The sequence below is a fragment of the Mchenga conophoros genome, linkage group LG14 (genome assembly GCF_057382185.1).
Source record: "Mchenga conophoros isolate Kocher_MC1m ecotype Shallow Benthic linkage group LG14, M_conophoros_male_GT1.1, whole genome shotgun sequence".
NCBI classification, from domain to species: domain Eukaryota; kingdom Metazoa; phylum Chordata; class Actinopteri; order Cichliformes; family Cichlidae; genus Mchenga; species Mchenga conophoros.
Window position 1 is genome coordinate 17,262,538 of NC_140539.1, and position 21,463 is coordinate 17,284,000.

The 21,463-nt window shown below is 41.4% G+C and overlaps 1 protein-coding gene and 1 long non-coding RNA gene across 7 annotated transcripts in view; both read right to left on the reverse strand.

Annotated features, from left to right (window-relative positions):
- Positions 1 to 21,463, reverse strand: part of ets1 (ETS proto-oncogene 1, transcription factor) — a 39,561-nt gene that overhangs the window by 14,014 nt on the left and 4,084 nt on the right. For 2 of the 3 annotated variants that reach the window (XM_085245574.1, XM_085245573.1), the window contains exon 3: positions 20,125 to 20,272. In XM_085245574.1, the coding sequence (XP_085101700.1) occupies positions 20,125 to 20,272 (148 nt within the window). Of the gene's footprint in view, positions 1 to 7,764; positions 8,172 to 20,124; positions 20,273 to 21,463 lie in introns of those variants that run through there. The other variant, XM_085245575.1, reaches the window with a different exon arrangement.
- On the reverse strand, positions 9,461 to 15,667 carry LOC146559531 (uncharacterized). 4 transcript variants are annotated; one of them, XR_014888352.1, is made up of 5 exons: positions 13,261 to 15,667; positions 12,652 to 12,717; positions 12,146 to 12,301; positions 11,601 to 11,693; positions 9,461 to 11,301 (listed from the first exon to the last, which is right to left on the reverse strand). It is a non-coding gene; the product is annotated as an uncharacterized LOC146559531 (long non-coding RNA). The 4 variants fall into 4 exon arrangements; XR_014888351.1 differs by having other exon boundaries at positions 13,417 to 15,666; XR_014888353.1 differs by lacking the exon at positions 12,652 to 12,717 and having other exon boundaries at positions 13,417 to 15,666.

Here is a 21,463-nt window from a genome sequence, read left to right on the forward strand (position 1 = left end):
CAGTAAAAGGTATTGATTAGCCACTCTCCTCTTGCCATGAAATGAGTAATGGACAAGCTACTGAGTGCGACGACGATATTTCCCCCAGGGGTTCTCGCTGAGGCTGTTCCACCTTTACTGCTCTGCCCTTGTGAGCAAGGCCCAACCCAACTTTAGACAGAGGTACTTCTTTGGCACCTCAGGCTGTTAAAGTGACTCACATAAACACACATATACATATACACACCAAATTAGTGGCCGTCTTTGCCTGTGCGCTAGAGCGTGGGTGTGAAATTGGGATTTTCACAGCCAGGGCCAAAGTCTATTGGGCTGGAATAGGCACGGATGGGCAGGGCGGGACAGGGCTGGGGAAGATAGCAAGAAAGCATCTTGGGTGGGTGATGGGTGACTGAGTTGGGTGAGGGGTGGGCAAAAAAAAAAAAAGAGCGAGAGAGAGAGAGCGAAACCAATGAATGGGAGGTTTCATAAAGCTCCCTCTCTTCTCCTTGTCTGTGGCATGACATCACAGTGGGATCGGTGCCATCTCCCAGCCTCTGGCGGAGAGTCAGTTCATTCATAAAGCCTGGACTGCTGCCTCTGCTCCGAATGATGCAATGATACAACAGAGCAGGCAACCAGACCCAACAAATAAGGGACAATATGCTTTCTATCATGCGATTGAGCTATAAATAGGCCTATAGTTTATGAGTGGGTGTGTGTTGGTGTGAGGAAGCAAGATCGGACTGTGAATAAAAAAATAAGGACAAGATCTGAAAGGGTAAATCAAAGCTGGGCTTTTGATAGCCTTTGTCAATAGCAAGGAGCCAGTACTTAGGACTGCATAGCCGTTTATTTATATCAGATTGTGGCAATTTGGGTATCCCGCTATTCGCACATCTTAGCACATTGGGGGGGGACGTCTTTATAAAGATCTGCATAAGTCCATTTCCTGTGGCTGAGTTGCCACTTCCTGTGGGAGGTGAGGTGAATTGAGGGTTCGGGTTCGGGTTAAAACATTTCATAATAACCACTATGGGCTTATACCCTTCTTGATTATCCCTACATGCACACACGTACATATTAAACAGGATTACGGCAAGCTGTGAGGAAAAAAAACAGGAGCTCCTGGTTAATAGTTAAGAGCTTATAATTAGTTCTTCAAGGCAGACCAGCCCACAGCTGACCAGAGGTGACAGGAGTATGTGAGAACGCCTTTGATGGAGATACATATCTAGACCCCCAGTCTGCAAAAGCAGGGTCATAAACTCGGCTGGTATGAAGGGGACCCATTCAGCACCACAGAGTGATAAAGTGGTGACTGAAGGCTGCAGTGGAGCAAAAGGAGAAGAACGGGGTGGCGGTCTGGTTTTAAGAGGGCTGCTTGTTCAGTCAGCCAGACTGTTTAAATTTCCATCTCAATGCCAAGAAACCAGGAATTGAAGTGTATGCAAGGCGATGAAGCCGGCCAGACCGGCAGCAGACCTTAGCATGCTTCGAAGCAGGACAACGTCAGGCTGAAATCCTCCCACGCGCAAACCAGTACAATCCCACCATCACAGGCAGCAGTGCTGAATAACTAGTTTTATTCTTAGATCTTCACCACTGCCTTCTGGCTGCCCTCCTGAAACACAAGCCTGTGGTGGTGTAAAGCTGCTGTACGGGACAAGCCTAGTATTGCTGACATCTGTCTTTGGCCATGAAAATAGAGTTGCCCAGGATCATCACCACCACAGACACACTGGCTACTGAAGCAGACAATAAGTCAGACTAATACCCCATAGCTGCCTTTCTGTCTTTCTTTCCTCCACTCCCTCCTTCTCTGAAATCATATTAGCCCATGATGTGAAAGTGCATTAACGCTACTGTTTATGCTATGGCCTCGGTGCTTGATATGACATTCACTTTGATCCACGCCATCACCAAGAGACACTTAACATTATTTTTCTTTTTTCTTTTTTTTTGCTAAAAGCTTGTTAGAAATTCTGTCCTAGAAAAATAAAAAATAAAAAAATAAAGAGCTTTCAGCAGGATTTGGCTCCTTGCTGCAACTTTAACTGGCTAAAAGCTGCACTGGTCTGTCTTTAACAGTGTGAAAAGGTCTGTTTTTACTTACTTAGTCCAATAAGATCAGTTCATCTTGTTTTATGCATCAGTGCATAGTGGAGAAAAAAAAAAGGGGGGGGGGGGGGGGGGTTGACAGGGAAGTGCTACAGTCCAGAGTGCAGGTGGCGCTAGCCTAGCCATGTCCAGGCTCCATTGCTGTTATAAACAGACATGGGATGCTCTGGAGGAACTGTTTAGGCGTTAAACCAAACACACGACATATCTGACAAACAGTTTACTTTCTGTGTTGCATTTTTTCCACAAAACATGGTGCCTGCCCCATTTTTAGTCCAAATTGATACATTCCGCAATCGGGTTCCTGATACACGCACGATTCATGTGGGACAGTATAAAGATGCACGTTCACACACTTGGATGGAGCCGTCTGCAACACAACCATGCTTACGGTTTGCAACATGTATGCTTGTAACGGTTGGGTCCAATTAGACATCATACATATACACATGTAAGAAGACTGTTGCTTGTTAGACGGCGAACTTTGGGCGGCAGATGGATACTTCATAAATAAATTCTCCCAAGACCGCCATGTTTTCATGTTGCATGCCTCGCATTCCACCTCTGTTTTACAATCGCCAATGTGCTTCTCACAGCTTTCTTGTTTTCCTCTAATGCGACCAAAAATGACTCGCGGTCTGAGTGGCAAAATGGTCTCAGCTCAAGAAGATGAATCGCTCTTCTATTTTGGGCTCCGTGTCAGCTCCACAGCTAATAGGAGCGTAAAACATCTGGCCACATCTTTCTTCCTTTATCTTTTTTATAAAGATATGCACGCTTTTCACGATGCTGTGAAACTTCTCAGGTTTGGCTGACTGTACTGATTGAAAGATTTAAACTAGGATTTTGATAGCTGGAAAGTTACAACTCAGGGTTTTGCAATACGAGATGGAAGTGATTTCAAAAAACATGAGACTAACGTTGCAGTTGTGTAAACTGGTGCTCGAAATATCTTATCTCACTCTCTTTAGTTCTCTCTCTTAAACACACACTCACATAGACAAGCATACATAGACAGGGTGTGACTCATTTAGTCAAAGGATGACTGGACGTACGGGGATATCGTGCTGCTTCATTTGACAATGTGACTGGTCATGATTAAAGCAATGACCAGATCTTGTAAAATTCCTGCTGGTGATTCAAAATGTGGTCACAGTTACCTTGAAACCACACATAAAACAAATACACGTTGCAGAGCAACAAAGAAGTGTCTGCAATAAGAACTTACGTGAAGCAAAAATAACAATGGTCTACACTCCCAATTTCTACGACAAAATAACAGTGATGAAATGTTTAATACAAAAAAAAAGTACTCTAACTAACACAGCCCATAAAACACACACTCTGGACATATGTCTTCCATTTGACTGTGTCGCTCATTACAGGCATCGCAGAATCATACTTAAACGCCAAGCAAACACCACCCCTCTCTGTCATCTGTTGCTTTGGCGGGCTGGTCGATCTACATACATCTGACGCTGTGGGTCTGATATGGGCACACTCGGTGGCTGTGCCCCATTTGCTCACCTGATTACAAAAGCAGCATGCTATGCACACCAACTCCGAAAACAGGTGTTGTGAAGCAAGCATAGACAAAAGAGAAGAAAGTGAGCACAATGTAGAGCACACGCCGAGCAAAATAAGTTATCCGACTTCGTTGTGGACAGCCGAACATCTGCACTGAAACAAACCGACTACCTTTAAAGACAGTGGACTGATCCCCAAAGCAGGCGTGTTCCTAAACCGGCCAAGTTTCCATTTTATTATAGGAAACACAGCTACTAAATGTGGAAATATAAAACAGAAACTCTGTGAAAAAAAAGATTTTCACGACAATGTAGAGATCCGTGGGCAGTTGTTGAAGGCCTTTCTGGACAGTGAAAAGCTAGTCAGGGTTCCCCGTCATACTAGTAATGAGGGGCAGAGGACTGTGATAGCTGTAAGCTAATCAACACCGGCGCATAGCCAGTGGCGTGTGGTGTAGCAGGCGTCTAGTCCCATGACTCAGGGATTACAAACTAGGAATGACTGGGGATGGGACAAAGTGCATTCACCGGGAACTCACTACAGTATATACCACATCAAGGGCATGAGAGAAACTCATGTGGCCAACAGAAAGACATTGAAACAGAGGGAGAAAGGGAAAGGAGGGGGGAAGAATGCTAGTGGAGGAATTGAGTCAGTGGGTGGGTGAATGACTGAAAAGAGTAACAACAAATTCTTGTTAATGCTTTCTGTTCCTCTCTCCTTTGCTTTGGTTGTCGGTGTTTTTATGTAATGCAAATAAAATCAGAAGCTGCGAGAAAGGCATTCTAGCCTTTGTGATCTCTTTTGCTTTTATAGCCATTTACTGTAGCCTCATTGGCCACACCTTGGTAGCTCCTCAACCCCTTACTCACCATATGCTTATTATTTAGTCGACTGCTGTCTGTGGAGCTAGCACGCCTTTTTTATGACTAAGCTTTATAAGCAAATATTAAGGTGTGTAGTCACGAGGGAAGCATCAAGAAAGACCCACGCACCATAACGGTTTTATGTTTCTATGGGCAACGCAACAGATGTAGGAACCAGTGAATGGTTGGCTGACTGGATGCGGGAATAACCCATTTAATGAAACAAAGTGGCACCACTGTGCAACACTGAAAAGAAAGAAAGAAAGAAAGAAAGAAAGAAAGAAAGAAAGAAAGAAAGAAAGAAAGAAAGAAAGAAAGAAAGAAAGAGTCATTGTGAAAGCCAAATTGTCACAGGGAGTCCCATTGAGCAAACTGATATCTGTTGCCCTCTAGGGACAGTCGAATCCCATTCAAATGAAACCTCATGTTAAGTAGGTGAGGCTGGACTAAAGTTTTGATCTCACAAACTAGATAGTTCGACACGCCAGACATCAGAAGAAAAACTGACCCGTTTGCTCTGTTTGGCCCAGTTCATTGACAGACCACATCAAGAGAAGCACAGATCACCCAAACAGTGTTTGCACAGCTGCTAGCCAGCCACGCACACTCAAACACTGGCATATATTACACTGTGCTACTCAAGCAGTGCTGTCACAAACGCACTAAAGAAAGAAAAAAAAAAAAAAACTTATGTAACTCCCTCATTCCTGACTCAAGCTACTACTCCTCTCCACAGTGCACCAACATGAGAGGAACCATGAAAGAGAAAGTAGGTGAAGTCCTTCTATGAGTCTACTGTTTTTGCCATGGCCTGTATGTGCTTGTGCATCTGCTGCCTTTTTTAAAGTGTGGATTTGGATGCCATATAAGGTCTCTCGGAAGAAACGTCAGAACTGCCAGTTACAACAAAGTGCAGCATTTTTGATCAGATAAACCTGAACCTTGCCAAAGCTATTTCTATGCTTCTATGCATACCACCCAGCAGGGCATATTCACAAAACATTCCTGTCTTTCACTGAACCTCGACCTTCAGGCCTGGCAGAGACATAAACAAAACAGGGACTGCTCATTCAGGTCTAAAAACTGTATTGTAAATAATTAACTCTGTTGAATATTAAATCCATCACTGGGCAGCCATAATAAATGTTTCTCAAATGTACTACAATGCGCCTGGTGAGGTAATGTTCTACACTATCTTTCAAATTAGTCTCTGTAGAAGTTTCCTCGTGGCTAGAGAGTGCTTTCAGCAACAACAACCCCACCGGCTGGGTCACAACAAAGTAAGCTTGGGGTGCTTCGAAGTGAATCCCATAACAGTGAAGTAAGCAGTGTTATTTTGGGTTTACCTCTGCGCGAATGACTTTTAAAGAGTTACCTCTGCTGTCACTTCCGTCAAAAAAAGAAAACAAACAAAAGAGCAAGGTGGGCTAGAAACCACTTAAGACTGTTAGCAGGGTGTGCATGCATGTGCAGTGTGTGACTGCAGGTGTTATTCAAAACAATGCCATAGACCTGACGGGGCTAAAGCTGAGCTGCCATCACCACTTGCTGCAGAGGTGCTTCTCACAGTAACAGTCCAAGAACTTGACCTGTGTGGACTACTTTCTTTCAGTAAGCTGTAAGCAAAGGGCAAGTGCAACTTGGTCATGCCTTTAAATTTGTTATTTCTTATCAGGCTGAAGAACAGCCTTGGCCATTGGTAGTACATCTATCTTGCGACTATGGTAACACCAAGAAGTAAACAAGAACAGTGTGCGTGAGTGTGTGCGTGTATGCATGCGAGAGGGAGGTGAAGAAAGGATGTGTTTGTGTGAAGTTGTGAACTGCTCCTTGGCAGGCTTGGCTTGACCTGAGTGCACCCAACTTAGCGTAAGTAGGAGCGAGAGTTGCGAAATGCTTTTGCAAGATTGTGCTACGCTTTGGCAACAATTCTGCAGCTGTCAGCAGAATTTGCGACTTTTGTGTGATGTGCATGTATGAATCTATGCTCTGCAGGTATTGACAGCAGGGAGAAGGCGGTTAATGTGGTGAGTCACAGCCCCTTAGTGGGTCAGCACTAGCAATTAGTATCAGATTTCCATGATGCATCACTGCTGCTTGCTACTCTGCTAATAGGTTCTCTGCACCTGAACTGCAAAAGCACAGGGGGATTGGTTAATGTAAAAAGCTGCTGAATGCAAATCCTGCAAACGTGCCACCATATGCTATGAAAAAAAAAGATAAAGAGAGAAGTGAAACCACGCAAAGGTTTAAACCCCAACACGAAAACAGCTTACAGTTGCGGCCTCCCCTGCCTGCGCCCTGGACTACCCCTGGAGTGATCCAAAGGGTTCTGGGCAGTGGAGTTAAGAGAGAGGCAAGCCTCAGCACTGCAGATTCATCACCTCAGCCTGCCTCTCCTGATTTCTGGAAAGTCAGTTTCAGCCACTAAAGGAGGAGGTGGTGGGGAGGGAGGCAGAGAAGAAAGGGAGAAAGAGGAGGCAGTTTGGTTGGTGGGTGAGGGGAGGGGAGGGGGTTATTAGGCACCACTGCCTGTCTCCCATGCCGGCTGGGCAATATGCCTTGGATTTCTCCAGCATGGCATGGAATATATGGGTCAGTGTTAGGTGAGATCAAAGCAGGATTAGAGAGATAGGGTTACCATCTGTACAAAAAGAGGAAATGTGGCAAAACTTAACTCGGATAGCTGTTCATGCTTGAGATCATCAGAGAACTGTCATAAAACATACAGCGTGTCTTAAAGTGGCAGCTACACACATGCATAAACAGTAAAAGTCACACTGCTGTTTGCATGTACTAGTAAAAATTGCCAATGCTATGCAAAGCAGCATGCTTTGTGATGACTGATCATAAATGTAAAAAGTCCAGTGTCCTAACTTTTTTTTCATATTAGCACATCATCACATCTGAAACAGTCACACCTGTCAGAGCCGGATTTCTAGCAATACGGAGCACACACACACGCACGCATGCATGTATGCATACAGTACAGTCTATTGCAAGACTCTAGACCCTCAGGCATGATTTCATCTTTCTCAAGTCTTGCCTGTAGAGTCCAATATTGAGCAACCAGCAGCGCCTTCATCAAAGAAATGCGTTCAGGACGTTATGTCCCTCTCTCAGCTCATCTACTTGTTCTCGAGAATTAGCAGCGTGCTTTACTGTGAGCGTAATCCGGAGACAGCCGCTTGTGTTACAAAGAAACATTGAGGAGTAATGTACAGTAAGTCTCGTGTTAGCTGTCAAAGCGCTCAGAAGAGTTGAGATTACTCACCGTCCATTTTTTCAGCCTTTATGATTGTTAACGTCGGTTTCATATCGACAGCTGCCGTCATGATCATCAGATCAGCGTGAATTAATAACGCCGCCTCCCTCTTTAATTCTAACACCTCCAAAAGCGCAATATATTTCAAAGGAAAAAAAAAATCTTCTCCTCCTCCTCTGGCGTCCCGATCAGTTCTTGATTTTGTAAAAAAATATATATTTATATATATATATAATATTCTCCTCTCACACTAAAAAAAAGAAATGGAAAAGAAAGAAACGATTCAGATTCTTTTACTCCTAACTTATCTTTCTCCCTCTCCGGTACACACACTCCCTCTTTTCCTCGTTCTTTCTTACTCACTCACTCACACACTCACTCACTTACTCCCTCCTCTGTATCTGTGGCTATGGGCGTTGCATTTGTGAAGAACCAGAGTGCGACGACAGAGAAGGGGGCGGTGACTGGGAATAACTTGCTAGCTGATTCACAATTCAATTACAAGGACCCCCCCACCCCACCCCCACCTCTTCCCTCTAGACACCCCCCCCCCCCCCCCCCACACACACACACACACACACACACACACACCAGCTCATGTGAAAGCTGTTACCTGTGACCCCGAGCAGCCTACATACGTCATCGTACGCACTCGGCGCCTTGCTCTTGATGTTGAGAAACACGCTGGTGATTTGATGATGAACATTTTAAATATGTAAACACATATTTTTAAGAGAGACTAACGGAAAAAAACGTCTTTATCACCTAATTTAGCATGCCAAACCATTAGGAATGAATTAATGTTGATCTATAAATCAGAGTCTGAGTTATTAAATCAGAGTTATTAATGTGTGGAAATAGTATTTCTACTAAAATCTCAAAACAAATAAGCTATATAGCTGAGATGAAGTTACTAAGAGCTAAAAGAACCTGGACTGTCTCTGTCCTATATATTCTGTGGGTCCAGGCATCCTCATAACTTGTAACTCACCCTCATAAACACCTCAGAGTATTTCCTGTTCAGGTTGCAGAGATCAATAAAAGTCAGCCACGTCTGTGTTCTTTATGCTGCTGCAGCACAGTCATAACAAAGTTTGTCTTTACAAACAGTTGCCCTATTAACCTTTATTGAAAATGAAGATATAAAAATAAAATAAAAATAAGGCACAAAAGTAATGCGAGGTTTAGTTGTCTGGATGTTTAAATCGATCTGCATTACCGAGACCGTCAATGAAAATCTAGTTTGGGAAATGCAAACTGCTTTTTCTTTAGTTTTCTGCTCGCTTTTTTTTTTTTTATCTGCCAATAATCAGGAACAATGACCATGCCTCACTGGAAATTGAATCATGTATTTGTTCTGCTGCTGAAAAAGAATAAAGACAAAAGAAAGACTGGGCTTTTTGCCACAGTAGGACTCCACTCTTCACAAGCTACTACCATCAAGGAGCACCTCCCATGGCAACAGAAGCTGTAATAACAGATGATTCATTTTTAACCAGGTTTTGTAAGAAATTTAAAATGTAAATAATTTTCTTTAGAGCACATATCCCACAGCCAGCCCCATCTTAAGAAACCTAGTTAGAATGAATCAATGGTACATCCTATGATGCACATCCACACGATACATCTGCATGTCTTGTACACTCACTCAAAAAAATGAAACGTTGACTTTAATTAAAATTATTTTGTCAACAGGTTCCACGAAATTGAATTATGTTAGTTTAAAGCAAAAATCTTTAGTTCATCTAATTTAAAAAAACTACTTAAGATTAACAAGACATATTTAAGACTAACTAAATCAAGTTATGTTGTATGAACATAGATGATATATTTTCAGGTTAGATAGTTTAGATTAGTTACTTCAACACATTTCTTATTTGTGGCAGTAAAATGTTAAATTTAAGTTAGATTAATTCAAATATTATATTTTCAGCCACCTTGTGCTTTATTAATTAGTTTTACATAAATCTATTTTGTCAACAGGTTCCACACAAATGAATTAAGTACATCCAACTTATTTTTTAAAATTTATTTTATTGCCAACACATTCAGTGAGCATTTGTGTAAACCCGGTCCAAAATAAAACACAACAGCTCATTAGGGTTAGTAATTAACAGTATGTAGACAGATGCAACATCAAGACTTTAAATTAAATGTCTGTATCTACCAGAAATAGAAGAAAAAAAAAAACGCATTGAAGATCACATAACACATTGATAAGATGACACTTGAGTTATGCACATGTGATGCTAGTAAGGTCTGTGAGTGTTTTTTTTCTTTTAGTGTCTAAAATGGATAGCAAAGTTGCTATTTGCAATGATTGCTTAGGGTCAGTCCAGTAACACAATGCCAATGAAGTGCTTTCCTTTAACAATGCAAAGTGAAGTGTCCACCTCAACAACCACAATTTAAAAAAAAAAAAAAAAAAATTATGTAACAACAACAACAACAACAACAATAATAATAATAATAATAATAATAAATAGTCCACTGATATTAGCAATCAAAGAAAATTACATCACCATCCCAAATAAAACTTTAACAAAACATGCCAAGATTATGGTCTAACAATAAAACAGCTTGTCAGCGTTCAGTTTTTTTGCAACAGCACAGCAGTAACCATTTAACACTTGCCACTGTCAACATTTATTTTACCAGTGTTTGGGCAAAAAACTTCAGATGTAAACATTTTAACATGGAAACAATTGTTCGTCTTTAAAAGTCCACAAAATATACATTCATCCTGCATTCCCAACTTGGATGATCTGATATCCTCGTGTTGGTGTTGTTCCCAGACCATCATGAAAATGTTGTTCCAGGTTCAACATTGCAAGTGACCAATCACATTGTTGTGACGTTATTCTATTCCAAGCCATTTGTGCATTTATGAAATTCCAATGTTGCAAGGACAATATCAATTCTGCTTACTGTTTATTAAAGGGTTAGGGTTAGGGTCAGTTGATCGGCAGACAGAGGCGGTTTCACGCAGCTTAAGTACAGTTTTTTGTTTTACGCCGGTTTTTCCCGAAGTCGCAAAAGTATGACGTCACAACATTCTGATTGGTCACTTGCAATGTTGATCCTGGAACAACATTTAGTATGATGATCTGGGAACAACACCAACACGGGGATATCAGATCAACCTCCTAACTTACCCTTATTTTTAGTATGTATTGCAATTACCTTTACAATGCACACAATGTAACACAAACTGAATATGAACATATTTCCACCTCATAACAATATGCCTTGAACGCTAATATACACACCACCCTTCAACATTTCTGGTGCAGTATCATCTCTCAATTAAATCCTTTAAATCTCAATACTTTTGATTGTCTCTTAGCTTTCAGTCTTGAGGTTAACTGAGATTCAGTGCATATATCCCACCCATTAAGAGTGCACATGCAGAGGCCAGGTCTTCCAGGTCATGCAGGACACACTAGATGGTTATACCCACATCGGCTGGAGGAGTGCTGGCATCAGCTCTTTCGATGGTAAAGATAGCAAGGGTAATTTGTTCCAGCTCCCTCTGAACAGCTGTAGCTTAGACACAAAAACATAGAAAAATGGCATCCAGTTTTAAAAAAAAGAAAGAAAAAGGGCCAAAGCTACCCTTTAATGACGTAAACACAATATTAGGAACATGCACCCCAGTGCGCCACTATTTCAGACTACAGATTCAACGATAAATATAAATAGTTTGGGTATACAAGAAGATTTCCCAAAACATTTAAACAGGTTCCATGCAAATTACAACAACAACAACATTACAACATGCAACAACATTAGTTATTCAAAATTAGTTTTTTTATCTGTATTAAACCAAAACTAAAATTACCAACCAATTATTCTTTGAAGAGGATGCTTGGGTCTTCATTCAGGTAAAAAGGTAGTGCCCTGAGGACACACTCCCTCCCCTTTTCAATGGTTTCCTTCTGTAGAGAGTGGCAGAGATACAGGAAGAGAAAACAGAAATACTTTAGGATGACAGAAACTCACATTATACGCAAAATGAATGACATAGCCACTGCACAGATAGACATGTACACAAGACCAACTAATCATCACATGGACATGAATAGTTAACCTGTTGGGCAGGGTTTCCACCACATTATATATGTCCATAATGGAGGTAAAGACAAACTAATACATCATCTTTTTTGCATTCAAAACATAACATAAAAACATTCACTTCTGGTTTAACCTAAATCAAGGGATCAGATTTTACATATGTTTAGGTAATATAAATTTTCCAACGTTTTGAGTACCAAACTTTGTCTTGCTTAATATAAATGTAAGTGCACTGTGCAGCTACCATACACTAGCTGTTTAAATTTGAAAATGATCTTATTAGCCATAATATTTTGCTACCAACAGAATAACGCACCTGTGTGGCTGGGGCCAAAGGTTGTCTAATTTTCTTCCCTGCAACGCCTCCTTTTTTCTTGAAGACTTTTATGAGCTGGTCAGTGTATTGGTCAAGTTGTGTAAAAAGCCTTGGAACATGTGCAGCAGTAGTAATCCTCACATATTCTGCTTCCACCTGAAAATATGTCAACAAACACAACATACTGTACTGTAAATATACATACTATATGTACACATATACAAACTAAAACTAATGTAGTAAGACCTCATTAAAGCTATAATTTTAACACAAACATTTACACAAAATGCTAATGGAGCCATTACAGCTTTTATTGTTATTTATCAAGTTCCAAAAAATATTGATCACAGCTGATCTGAAAAGAATTTCATGCCTCAGGCCCTTGAACTGCAACCTTTACCATGGTTCAGATGTGGAGACGAAATAACAGGGGCATGGGATGGGTCACAAAAGAAAACTTAACTTATAAAACAGTTTTGTTTTTAAAAGTATAACAGTTCACATACCACATACAAGCTCAGCAGTACCACATACACCACATCAGTATAGGAGGGAGCAGGTAAAGGCAGGATCTGAGATTTATAAAGTAAAATAAGAAATTCATTACTTAATTTCAAGAAGCAAATTATTGTTTGAATTACAACTAAATAAAATACTACTCAGAAGAAAAGCAAGAGATTGACACTGCCATGTGCTAACTTTCTATAGAAGCAATTATCACCAGGTCTGTCATCCTCCATTGTCTGTCCACTCATATGTCTTGAATAATTTTATTAAAAAAATTAAGTGTGTACTTTCACAAACTGTAATTTATAACTACATTGATATGTATAACTCCGCTAGGAAACATGCTGTATTTACAGACCATTTTTACATAATACAGATTACTGATAGAGCAGAACAATGGTGTCACAGTGGCTTTCGCCCTTGACTTTTTGGATTTTAAATGTCACTTTATGCTATCCTTGCTATCCTATTCGATATTTCCGACTCTCGGATTACAGAAAAGGAATCCCAAGAAAGCAAATGGAAAAATAACCCCTTGAAAGAATAACCCCATGAACCCCTGTAGCTAATCCCTTAATAAAACAAAAAACAATAAAAATGTTTCTTACACAGTCCACAAAATAAGCATGTCCAGAACCCAGTAAAACTAATGTAAAACAAGCACACGCAAACGATATAACATGTCTTGTAAGACAAACGCAAAATATAACCATGCTGGACATATAGATACTACACAACATAGTCAAAGAAAAAAGTGGTCTTACCTCTCAAAGAAACAGCAGCTTGGCGCCAAAACAGCCTTTTTCAGTTAAATTTGAAGTCTTGCGCATGAGCAGGCACAAGCCGTGAAACCTTCTTGTTCTGCGCGGTTTCATTACAACTGTTTTTGCATTACTGCCACCTTGTGGATATACAAGGTATATCGATCCTCATTGACTTAACTTAAATGTTATGCGATCAAGTAACACATTAGTATTATGTACGTTGAATAATAGACACAATTACGTAGACTTGATCAGAAAAACATATGTTAACTTAACAAAAACATATATTTTAAGTAAAATGAAAATAAATAATTAATATACACTGAACAATCCACCTCATTCATTTTTTTGAGTGCTTGTACGTCTAAATGGGACGATGTGGGAGGAGGCTGGGGAGCCAGGGATATTGATCATGCATGGATTTTTTTCAACTGGTGGTACTTCACCGACTCCATTAGCAGCCCTGGATCGGGTTTCATTGCCCTGATAGGAGCCTCATCTGTGAGGAGTGCTGGTGGGTTCTGCGGTGAGAAAAGCTGCCTCACCAGGGAGGGAGGGGGGCTTTAAAGTAGAGGGGGTGATGGAGGAGAAGAATGGAGGAAGAAACAGTAGCTCTCCAGCAGTCAGCACGTCGGTCTCTCAAACGCTCTGACTGAACCTCTTTGTCTTCTGTTAATGAACTCCCTTGTATCTGCTCTTAAAAGGACAGCCTGGGTCCTTTTGTGCCTAAGGACAGCCATTTAGAGTTTAATGGTGTTGCTGACTAATATCTGGGCTGGTGACACTCTGGATGATTTTCACTTTGTTCCTGTCCATCTCTATTGATTTACATATTTTGTTAATATTTCATTTGATTTTAGTGATGAAACGTGCATACTAATTGGTAAACTAATATCTTAATAATAATCCTGTTAAAAAGTGATTACAAAAGCTCTTGAAATTCTTGGCTCCACTATGCATCTGAATATATTTATATTATGTTAGTACATTGTTGAGCTGTTTCTCAGAGCAGTGGCCATTGCCTGGTGTACAATGACCCTTAAAAGCAAGGCGAACAGCACTCTGACATGAGGAAAGGTTAAATGCTAAACAATCAGCTTCTCATCATCAGTCGTACAAGCTTATTATAACACAGTTTTGAACAATCTGAATTCCATAAGCAACTGCTAAAACAATTGTGTCATTTTCTTTTTAGCAATAAACATGAAACGATCGTCTCATGCATGTACAGTACCCCCAGGACACATGTCCTAGATCAAACAAGTTTTGGTTGCAGTGTCTCTTTTTCTTCACCTGGCAAATGCTGTTTCCATGGTTTTGACAGTTAGCTGCCTTCACTCATTTGTGTTGCTGTATAGCACCCCCGGCAAAAACAGCCTTCTCTCTCTCTCCTCGCTGCTGCTTGCTGTCAGTCTCTTACTGGCACATCTGTGCTTTCTGCCTGTCTATAATCCTCAGATGTAACCGTTGCACCTGCTACTTTTCACAGAGTTAACTGAAAGGTTATTTGATTTAGAGCAATCCATACAGCTGTCAAGTGATATTTGTCTTTGATGGCGGCACCCTCGCAGTAGTTGCAGGAGCCTTGGATGCTCTGAGGCTTTCGATGTTTGGCGTGTGCATTCTCACACATTTACAAACGCGAAGCCTTAAAAGATGACTGGGATAAAATCCCAAAGTCCCAGAGAATGTCTATGATCTGATGGGTATGGTATTTGCGTGAATAGAAGCCATTTAGCATGTAATCAGTCAGTCATTTATTTACAGCCACTCAAGCACACACACACACACATATGGGACACGCACACACACACACACAGGGCAGACAGTCAAACAGTAAAACAGTGGGGTCCTTGTGGCTTCTGTCTAACAGCTCAGTCTCAGCTCTATCTGTGGTGGATGCTGTCTGAAGGTGCCACAGGCTGGATGCACTCCTGCTGAGATCAGAGGGTTAGCTGGGACAGGAGTGCTGTGTCCCTGTATGTGTGAGTCTGTCTCTGCTCATAGATGTCTACTGTGCTTGTGCACATCTCTTTCTTATGCCTCGCATTCCAAAATCTTTTTCTTCCCGAATGTGTTTGTGCGCGTGCATGTGTTTTTGTGTGTATGTGTGTGCACACACGCCGCTAAATTGTGTGGATGTAAAGTGCACTGGGAAAGTAGCAGGGCCTCCCTGAACAAAGGCTCAGCTCTTTTCTGAACAATTAGCTCCGCTAAAAAGGACATCTCTTCCTCCATTAGCGGCACCACGTGCCCCCCATCACTCCATTGTGCAGATAATTCAATTATCCCCACCCCCCTCCGCGTCTCTTTGCCTCCCAGACCTCCCTTTACTTGTCTTGCGTTCTTCTCCCTCCCTCCCTCCTCTCCATTATTAGCACAGTCTCGCAGTCTGCTAGTCCTCACAGCTAAAGGGATCATACATCAGTGTTACTCTATGTTTCATATGAAAAATGAAGGTTGTGTATCATAGTAAATAGCAACGCCCAAAGGAATGATCCACTCAGTTAAGAAACAAGCAGTTGTTGGATTCTTTTTTTTTTCCTTTGGTTAATTGTTGTATAAATTCAGTTTATATTAAAATGCTAAAGTGAGCAACTGACCATTAACTATTACAAAGAGGACTTGACTCAACAACCAACGCAAATTACGGGATACAGTTAGAGGAATTCACTTTTACCGCTACTGGTAAAGTACGCTCATTGTTTTTAAAAGCTCTGCATATTGCTATGCTCACGACATAAACATTAAAACAATGGGAGGTCTATCACAGGATTCATTAAAGCACCACCTTTCCTGGTGAGCTGGCATCTGTTGCATCATCACCCCCGTCAGTGATTGCATGTCTTTCAGAACTGCATGTTCTCCTACTGAAGTGGTTTGTAATTAGTCACTGCGCTATCAAGAGGAACTTACCACACGAACACTTCCTAGAAATATGGCCTGTAGAACTCTGGGAAAGGGAAGTTTAAAAAATGATTGGTACTTAAAAGCAGAGCGTTTCCAAAAAGAGAATAAATAAATAAAATTACAACACTAACAGAGAAGAAAGCAATCATTTTTCAATCAGGGTACAATGCCAAAAGCTGTAGGTGAAAAGGGGAAAAATGCATTTCTGACGATCTCAAGTGATATTTTTAAAAAGCATTGGAGAAAATGGCTCATCAAAGGAGAAGAAGCAAAAAAATAATTTCAAGATTTCAGTTAACCAAAGCAGAACTTTGAATTATGGGATAGAGATTCCAGAGTGGCTCTATTGTAAACCGTGTCTCAGAAGCCTAATGTGGAAACTCATTCAAACGGTTCAGACATCTAAAAATAAAACTACAAATGTGCAGTGTAGTAGAAGCAGATGAACTCTTCACTATTTTTATTGACTTGCATTTCTTGCTTTAGCTCTATCACCATGCCATGCGCTTCAAATGTGCACAGTTGTGTAGCCCATTCCCCCGCAGTTGTCTGCCGCTTTTCCGTGTTTCCACTCTTGTTTTGTTTTATTGTTAGAGGGGGAAGTGTGCGCTGGCCTGATTAGTATCAATGTTTCCTCCTTTCCCATAACCCTCCAGACCCCCGCAGGCTGCCTGTTTACTTTTAGAAAATAAAAAATGGGCCTTCGCCCGTGAGGACGTGCCCCTCATCAGAGGCGAACCCCCCCCAACTCCACTCAAGGCCCCACATCTTAGATCCTCCTCCCCTCATCTCTTCTCCTCCCACCACTGCAGTCCCACTTCTGTGACTTCTCTTTTTCCCTATCCATATTCTCTCCTAAAATTGTACTCCACCCCCCCCCCCCCCACCCCCCCACCCCCAATTCCCCTCCTCTTGCAACTGTCCAGCTGTCAAATCACATCATATAAAACACAGGCCAATGGTCTCTGAGTGCCAGATCACAGCTGTGTCTGCGTGTACTAAATGGGAGTGCATGTTTAAATGTACAGTGAACTCAGGAGAGCCTGGGAGTGAATGTATGTGTGTGTGCGCCTCCCTGTATGTGTGTGTGTGTGCCTGTTTCACTGAATGGAAGGATGCTGTAATACAATACACACAAGAGTGCAGGGTGTGAATTTAATGAATGAATACGCGAGTGTGTATCACTCCAGGATGTTGGTGGAGCGTGTTTGCATGTGTGTGATTTCTGTGCCTGGATTTTGGTGAGATTGTGCAGAAATGCACCCTCACTCTTTTATTAGCACACACACACACACACACACACACGCATACTTAACTCACACATGCACATAAAGTGAATTTCCTCAGTGGGCGTTTGCAACAGATCCTTTGGTGTGAGTGTTGGAGAGTATAGAGTAGAGCTGGGTTAGTGTAAACATTACCATGTCATGGCTGTTGTCAGGAAGCAGTGTGTGTGACATTGGGCTCAGGGCCAAGCATGTAACATCCTAAATCCCTGCCTCACATCTGCTCTGTATCTTTTCTTTCTCACAGTAACACGTTTCATTTTAAACACACCCAGTCCATTCACAAGGGGAAAAATAGTGACTTCAGTTGCAAAATCAGGCTCTAACCACCTTAAAAGACACACAAAATATTTCATCCCAAATATCCAAGACAGACATGACATGTTTGTGTTTATATTTATAGCGCCAATGGATTTGTTACATGAATATACATAAAGAGGGGGGTTTACAGATGTGAAAAAATAACAGAATTTAAAACTGGCAAAACCTCAGTGGTCTGAAAAAGAACAAGTATGCGTTCAAATACGAGAAATCTCCAAAGCTCTGCTTGCACAGCACCAGAAACTTAAAATTGTTTGCACCTGTATTTCTAAGTCTACACAAATCGTTTGCGGGTATTCAGAATTTGCAAATGTGAAATTATTAAGAGAAGTTTCTCTTTGTTTTTTTCAGTTTGAAAGAAATGAGTCAAATCAACGGCTCGGGGTGTGGAGACTGTGTCAGAGATTATTGAGCAGCTTTTTGAGGTTAACGGCAACTCATAACAGCGTATGGTGGTAGGACAGAAACCAAAGCAGTTCTTATGACATTGCTGTTAAGAGCTAAATGACTCTAACCGCATCTCCAGGTGGCTCAAATGCTCTGAGACCTGCGGTCTCCATGGATTTTGGAGACGAGAACGAGAAAAGAAAAAAAAAAAAGAAGGTCAGCACTCGGTCATTTTTTTCCACTTAGCAATGTTTATGTCAATGGTTTAGCGCTGGGAGGAATGAAGTGAGTGCTCCAAAAGAGTGTGTCTCTGTAACAAACATCAGCAAATCCCATCAAATCCTGACTCCCTTTTGTACTGGCGTATGCAAGCATATGCACACACACACACGTACAAACACACACACACATACTCTCTCTCTCTCTCTCTCTCTCTCTCTCTCTCTCACACACACACACACACACACACACACACAAGCACTTAGCCCCCCTCCACCTCTCCAGAGACCAAACCAGAGGCTTGGGAAAAAGATGGCCGCCCTTTGGCCCCCTGTCTTGCCCCTGCATCCAGCTCAGGGAGGTGACGGAAGAAAGCCTGTGCCCCCCAGCACCCCTATCTTACTCCCGTGGCGTGTGTCCCAGTCCAACAGCATCAATCACTTTTGAGAAGTAGAAGAGGCCAGAGTCAAACGCAGGCAAATGCACTGGGAGGAATGTTCCAGTTTAAAATAAAACTAATTTGAAAAACAATGAACGAAAAAAAAAAAACCTAGAAAGAGAGGGCTGTTAGAAGAAAAATGAAGAGCATTTGCCCCCAGAAACAGAGTGGGAGGAAGATAGAGAACGTAAGAGAGGGGGGTATGAGGGTATCTGGTAAAGGCATTGCCCTCAGGGTCAGCATCACCAACATCCCCCGTGCAGCAGACGCAGAACAACAGGCCAAGTTGAGACTCTGCACGCGTGCATGTGTGTGTGTGTATGTCCTTAAATGTGTGCAATACTGAAGTTGTGGAAACATAAATCTGTTCCACTTTGGGGTCTCTATTAATAGGAGCAACGCATGTCCACAGTGTAAATCATCACATTTTACTTTTGAAAGCTTGGTTTAAGGTTAGGTTGCGGGTTAGGGAAGATGACAATCAGGTTAGACCCTTGTCCTGAGCTCCCCTTTTCCCCATCTAGCATACAGCAGGGACTTTTTTCACATAACTGGAAATACTCAGTTTTATTTAAGCATTGATGCCTCCTTCATAGAGCCTATGCAGGCAGCTAAGCACAAGATGTCCACTCAGCTTGGTGTGAATTTTCCAGACAATTACCTTCACTATTCTGTACCTGGAAGATGATAAGTTAAAGGCTGTCAGCTCTGACTGAAACAGGCATCGGGGTTTGACATTCATGGTGACAATACATGTGTTAAAATAGCTTTATTGTGTTATAACAACAAAATGAGCAAGATTTGGTGTGCCATGATCGAAGAGATGAATCCATTTAGCATACAAACTCTTTTGGTTGCTCTTTGTTGTTGTAGTGCCGAATCACATACAAGAAGGAATAAAAAGGAGGCAAATTGTAATCTCTATTTTCTGACAGATTACCACTTCTGCATCTTGTGGTTTCATACAAGCTATGACAATGTTTCTATCAAGCAACTAAGGGTCTATTAGGAACATTAACATTTGATTGTAAAAGGTTAACTTGATCAAAACGCTATCACAATTAAAAATTGTTAAATTATGGGTCCTGGTTGAGAATCAGTTCATAAATACTACATACACTTGACATCAGACTGATGATTTCTTACCTGTAGGGCACATTTCACGTCCGTCCGGAACCTCCTGCAGGGGTATATCGTGAGGGTAAAGGGGCTGTGATGGGTAATACTGCTGATGAGGGTGAACCACACCTGGGTGCTGGGTCTGTGGGCCCATTGCCACACCTCCACTCTGCCTCTGGAGACAAAATGAACAATGGAGACAAAATTTAATTTGTAATCATTTATCCACAAGATGACAAACAGAATGTGCAGTTGCATGCATTCTCTGCATGCAACTGCTCATTCTTTCTTAAAAGAAATCTTTTTAAAAATCACCCAAACTTCACAAACGAGGGATGGGGACTTTTTATTTGATAAACATTAAATAAATCAGTTAGCAACACAAAATGTGGTATGGACTTAGTTTATGCCTCTAACATTAAGTTATACAGTCTTCCTAATTGGGATTTTGGTTATAGTGAGCTCAGATAGCATAGCTAATGAGGATGTATGTGGAAAATGCTCCTTTTAAAACTTCTGTAGTGTGTGAGTGTTAGAATAAAAGATATGGTCAGGGTTTAAAATCACCCAAAATCACTTGAACCCTTGAAGAACAAGAGGAAAAGCCTGTTGGTTAGTGTGCCTTTCCATTGAATAATTATGCAGCTAAATTTGATGTGTTAACCAATGAAAAATGTTAACGTATGAGCTTATCAATATAGCTGTCCGGTGGCTTTGTCCCAGAGTGTAACCTTGTATTTTTGGAAACATTTTTTCATTGTACTCACATACAGATAACCCCTGCAGCTAAATTTGACTCATTCAGTTTATCTTTGCTCTGTTGTTTTATCCTGCTTATCGCAGAACTGTTCACGTAAGAGGCTGCACTGGGGGGGAAGTCTAAAGTCAGCACTTGGCAGCAGGGCTAAAGAGATATAAAATTCTTTGAGGAAACAAGAGACAGTGGCGAAGAAGATAGCCATTTTTAGTAAATCAAAATCTAACTTTGACCACTCATGAAAAACATCAGGAAATAGCATTCTTTAAAACTGGCGTTTTTCTCACAGGCACATGACGGCTTATATAACTGGATATATAATTGGATATAACTACAGCATCCTATGATTTATGTCACATGTGTAAGTGACAGCCCCAGCAGACAGAGTGACTGGCAATCTGATAAGCAGCTCCTGTTTAAGCACTGCACCATTTATCAGTAGCTATCTAGTTTTATGGATGACTAACATGACCAAAGAATCGAGGAGGCCAGTTTACAAGGTTCTTGAGAGATTTGCATTTTCTATCAAGTCAGTCAGCAAAGGAGGGAAAGTTAGATAGGGAAGAAGGGAGCCACATGGAGGATTTATGGAGTAGACAGGCTGTCGCA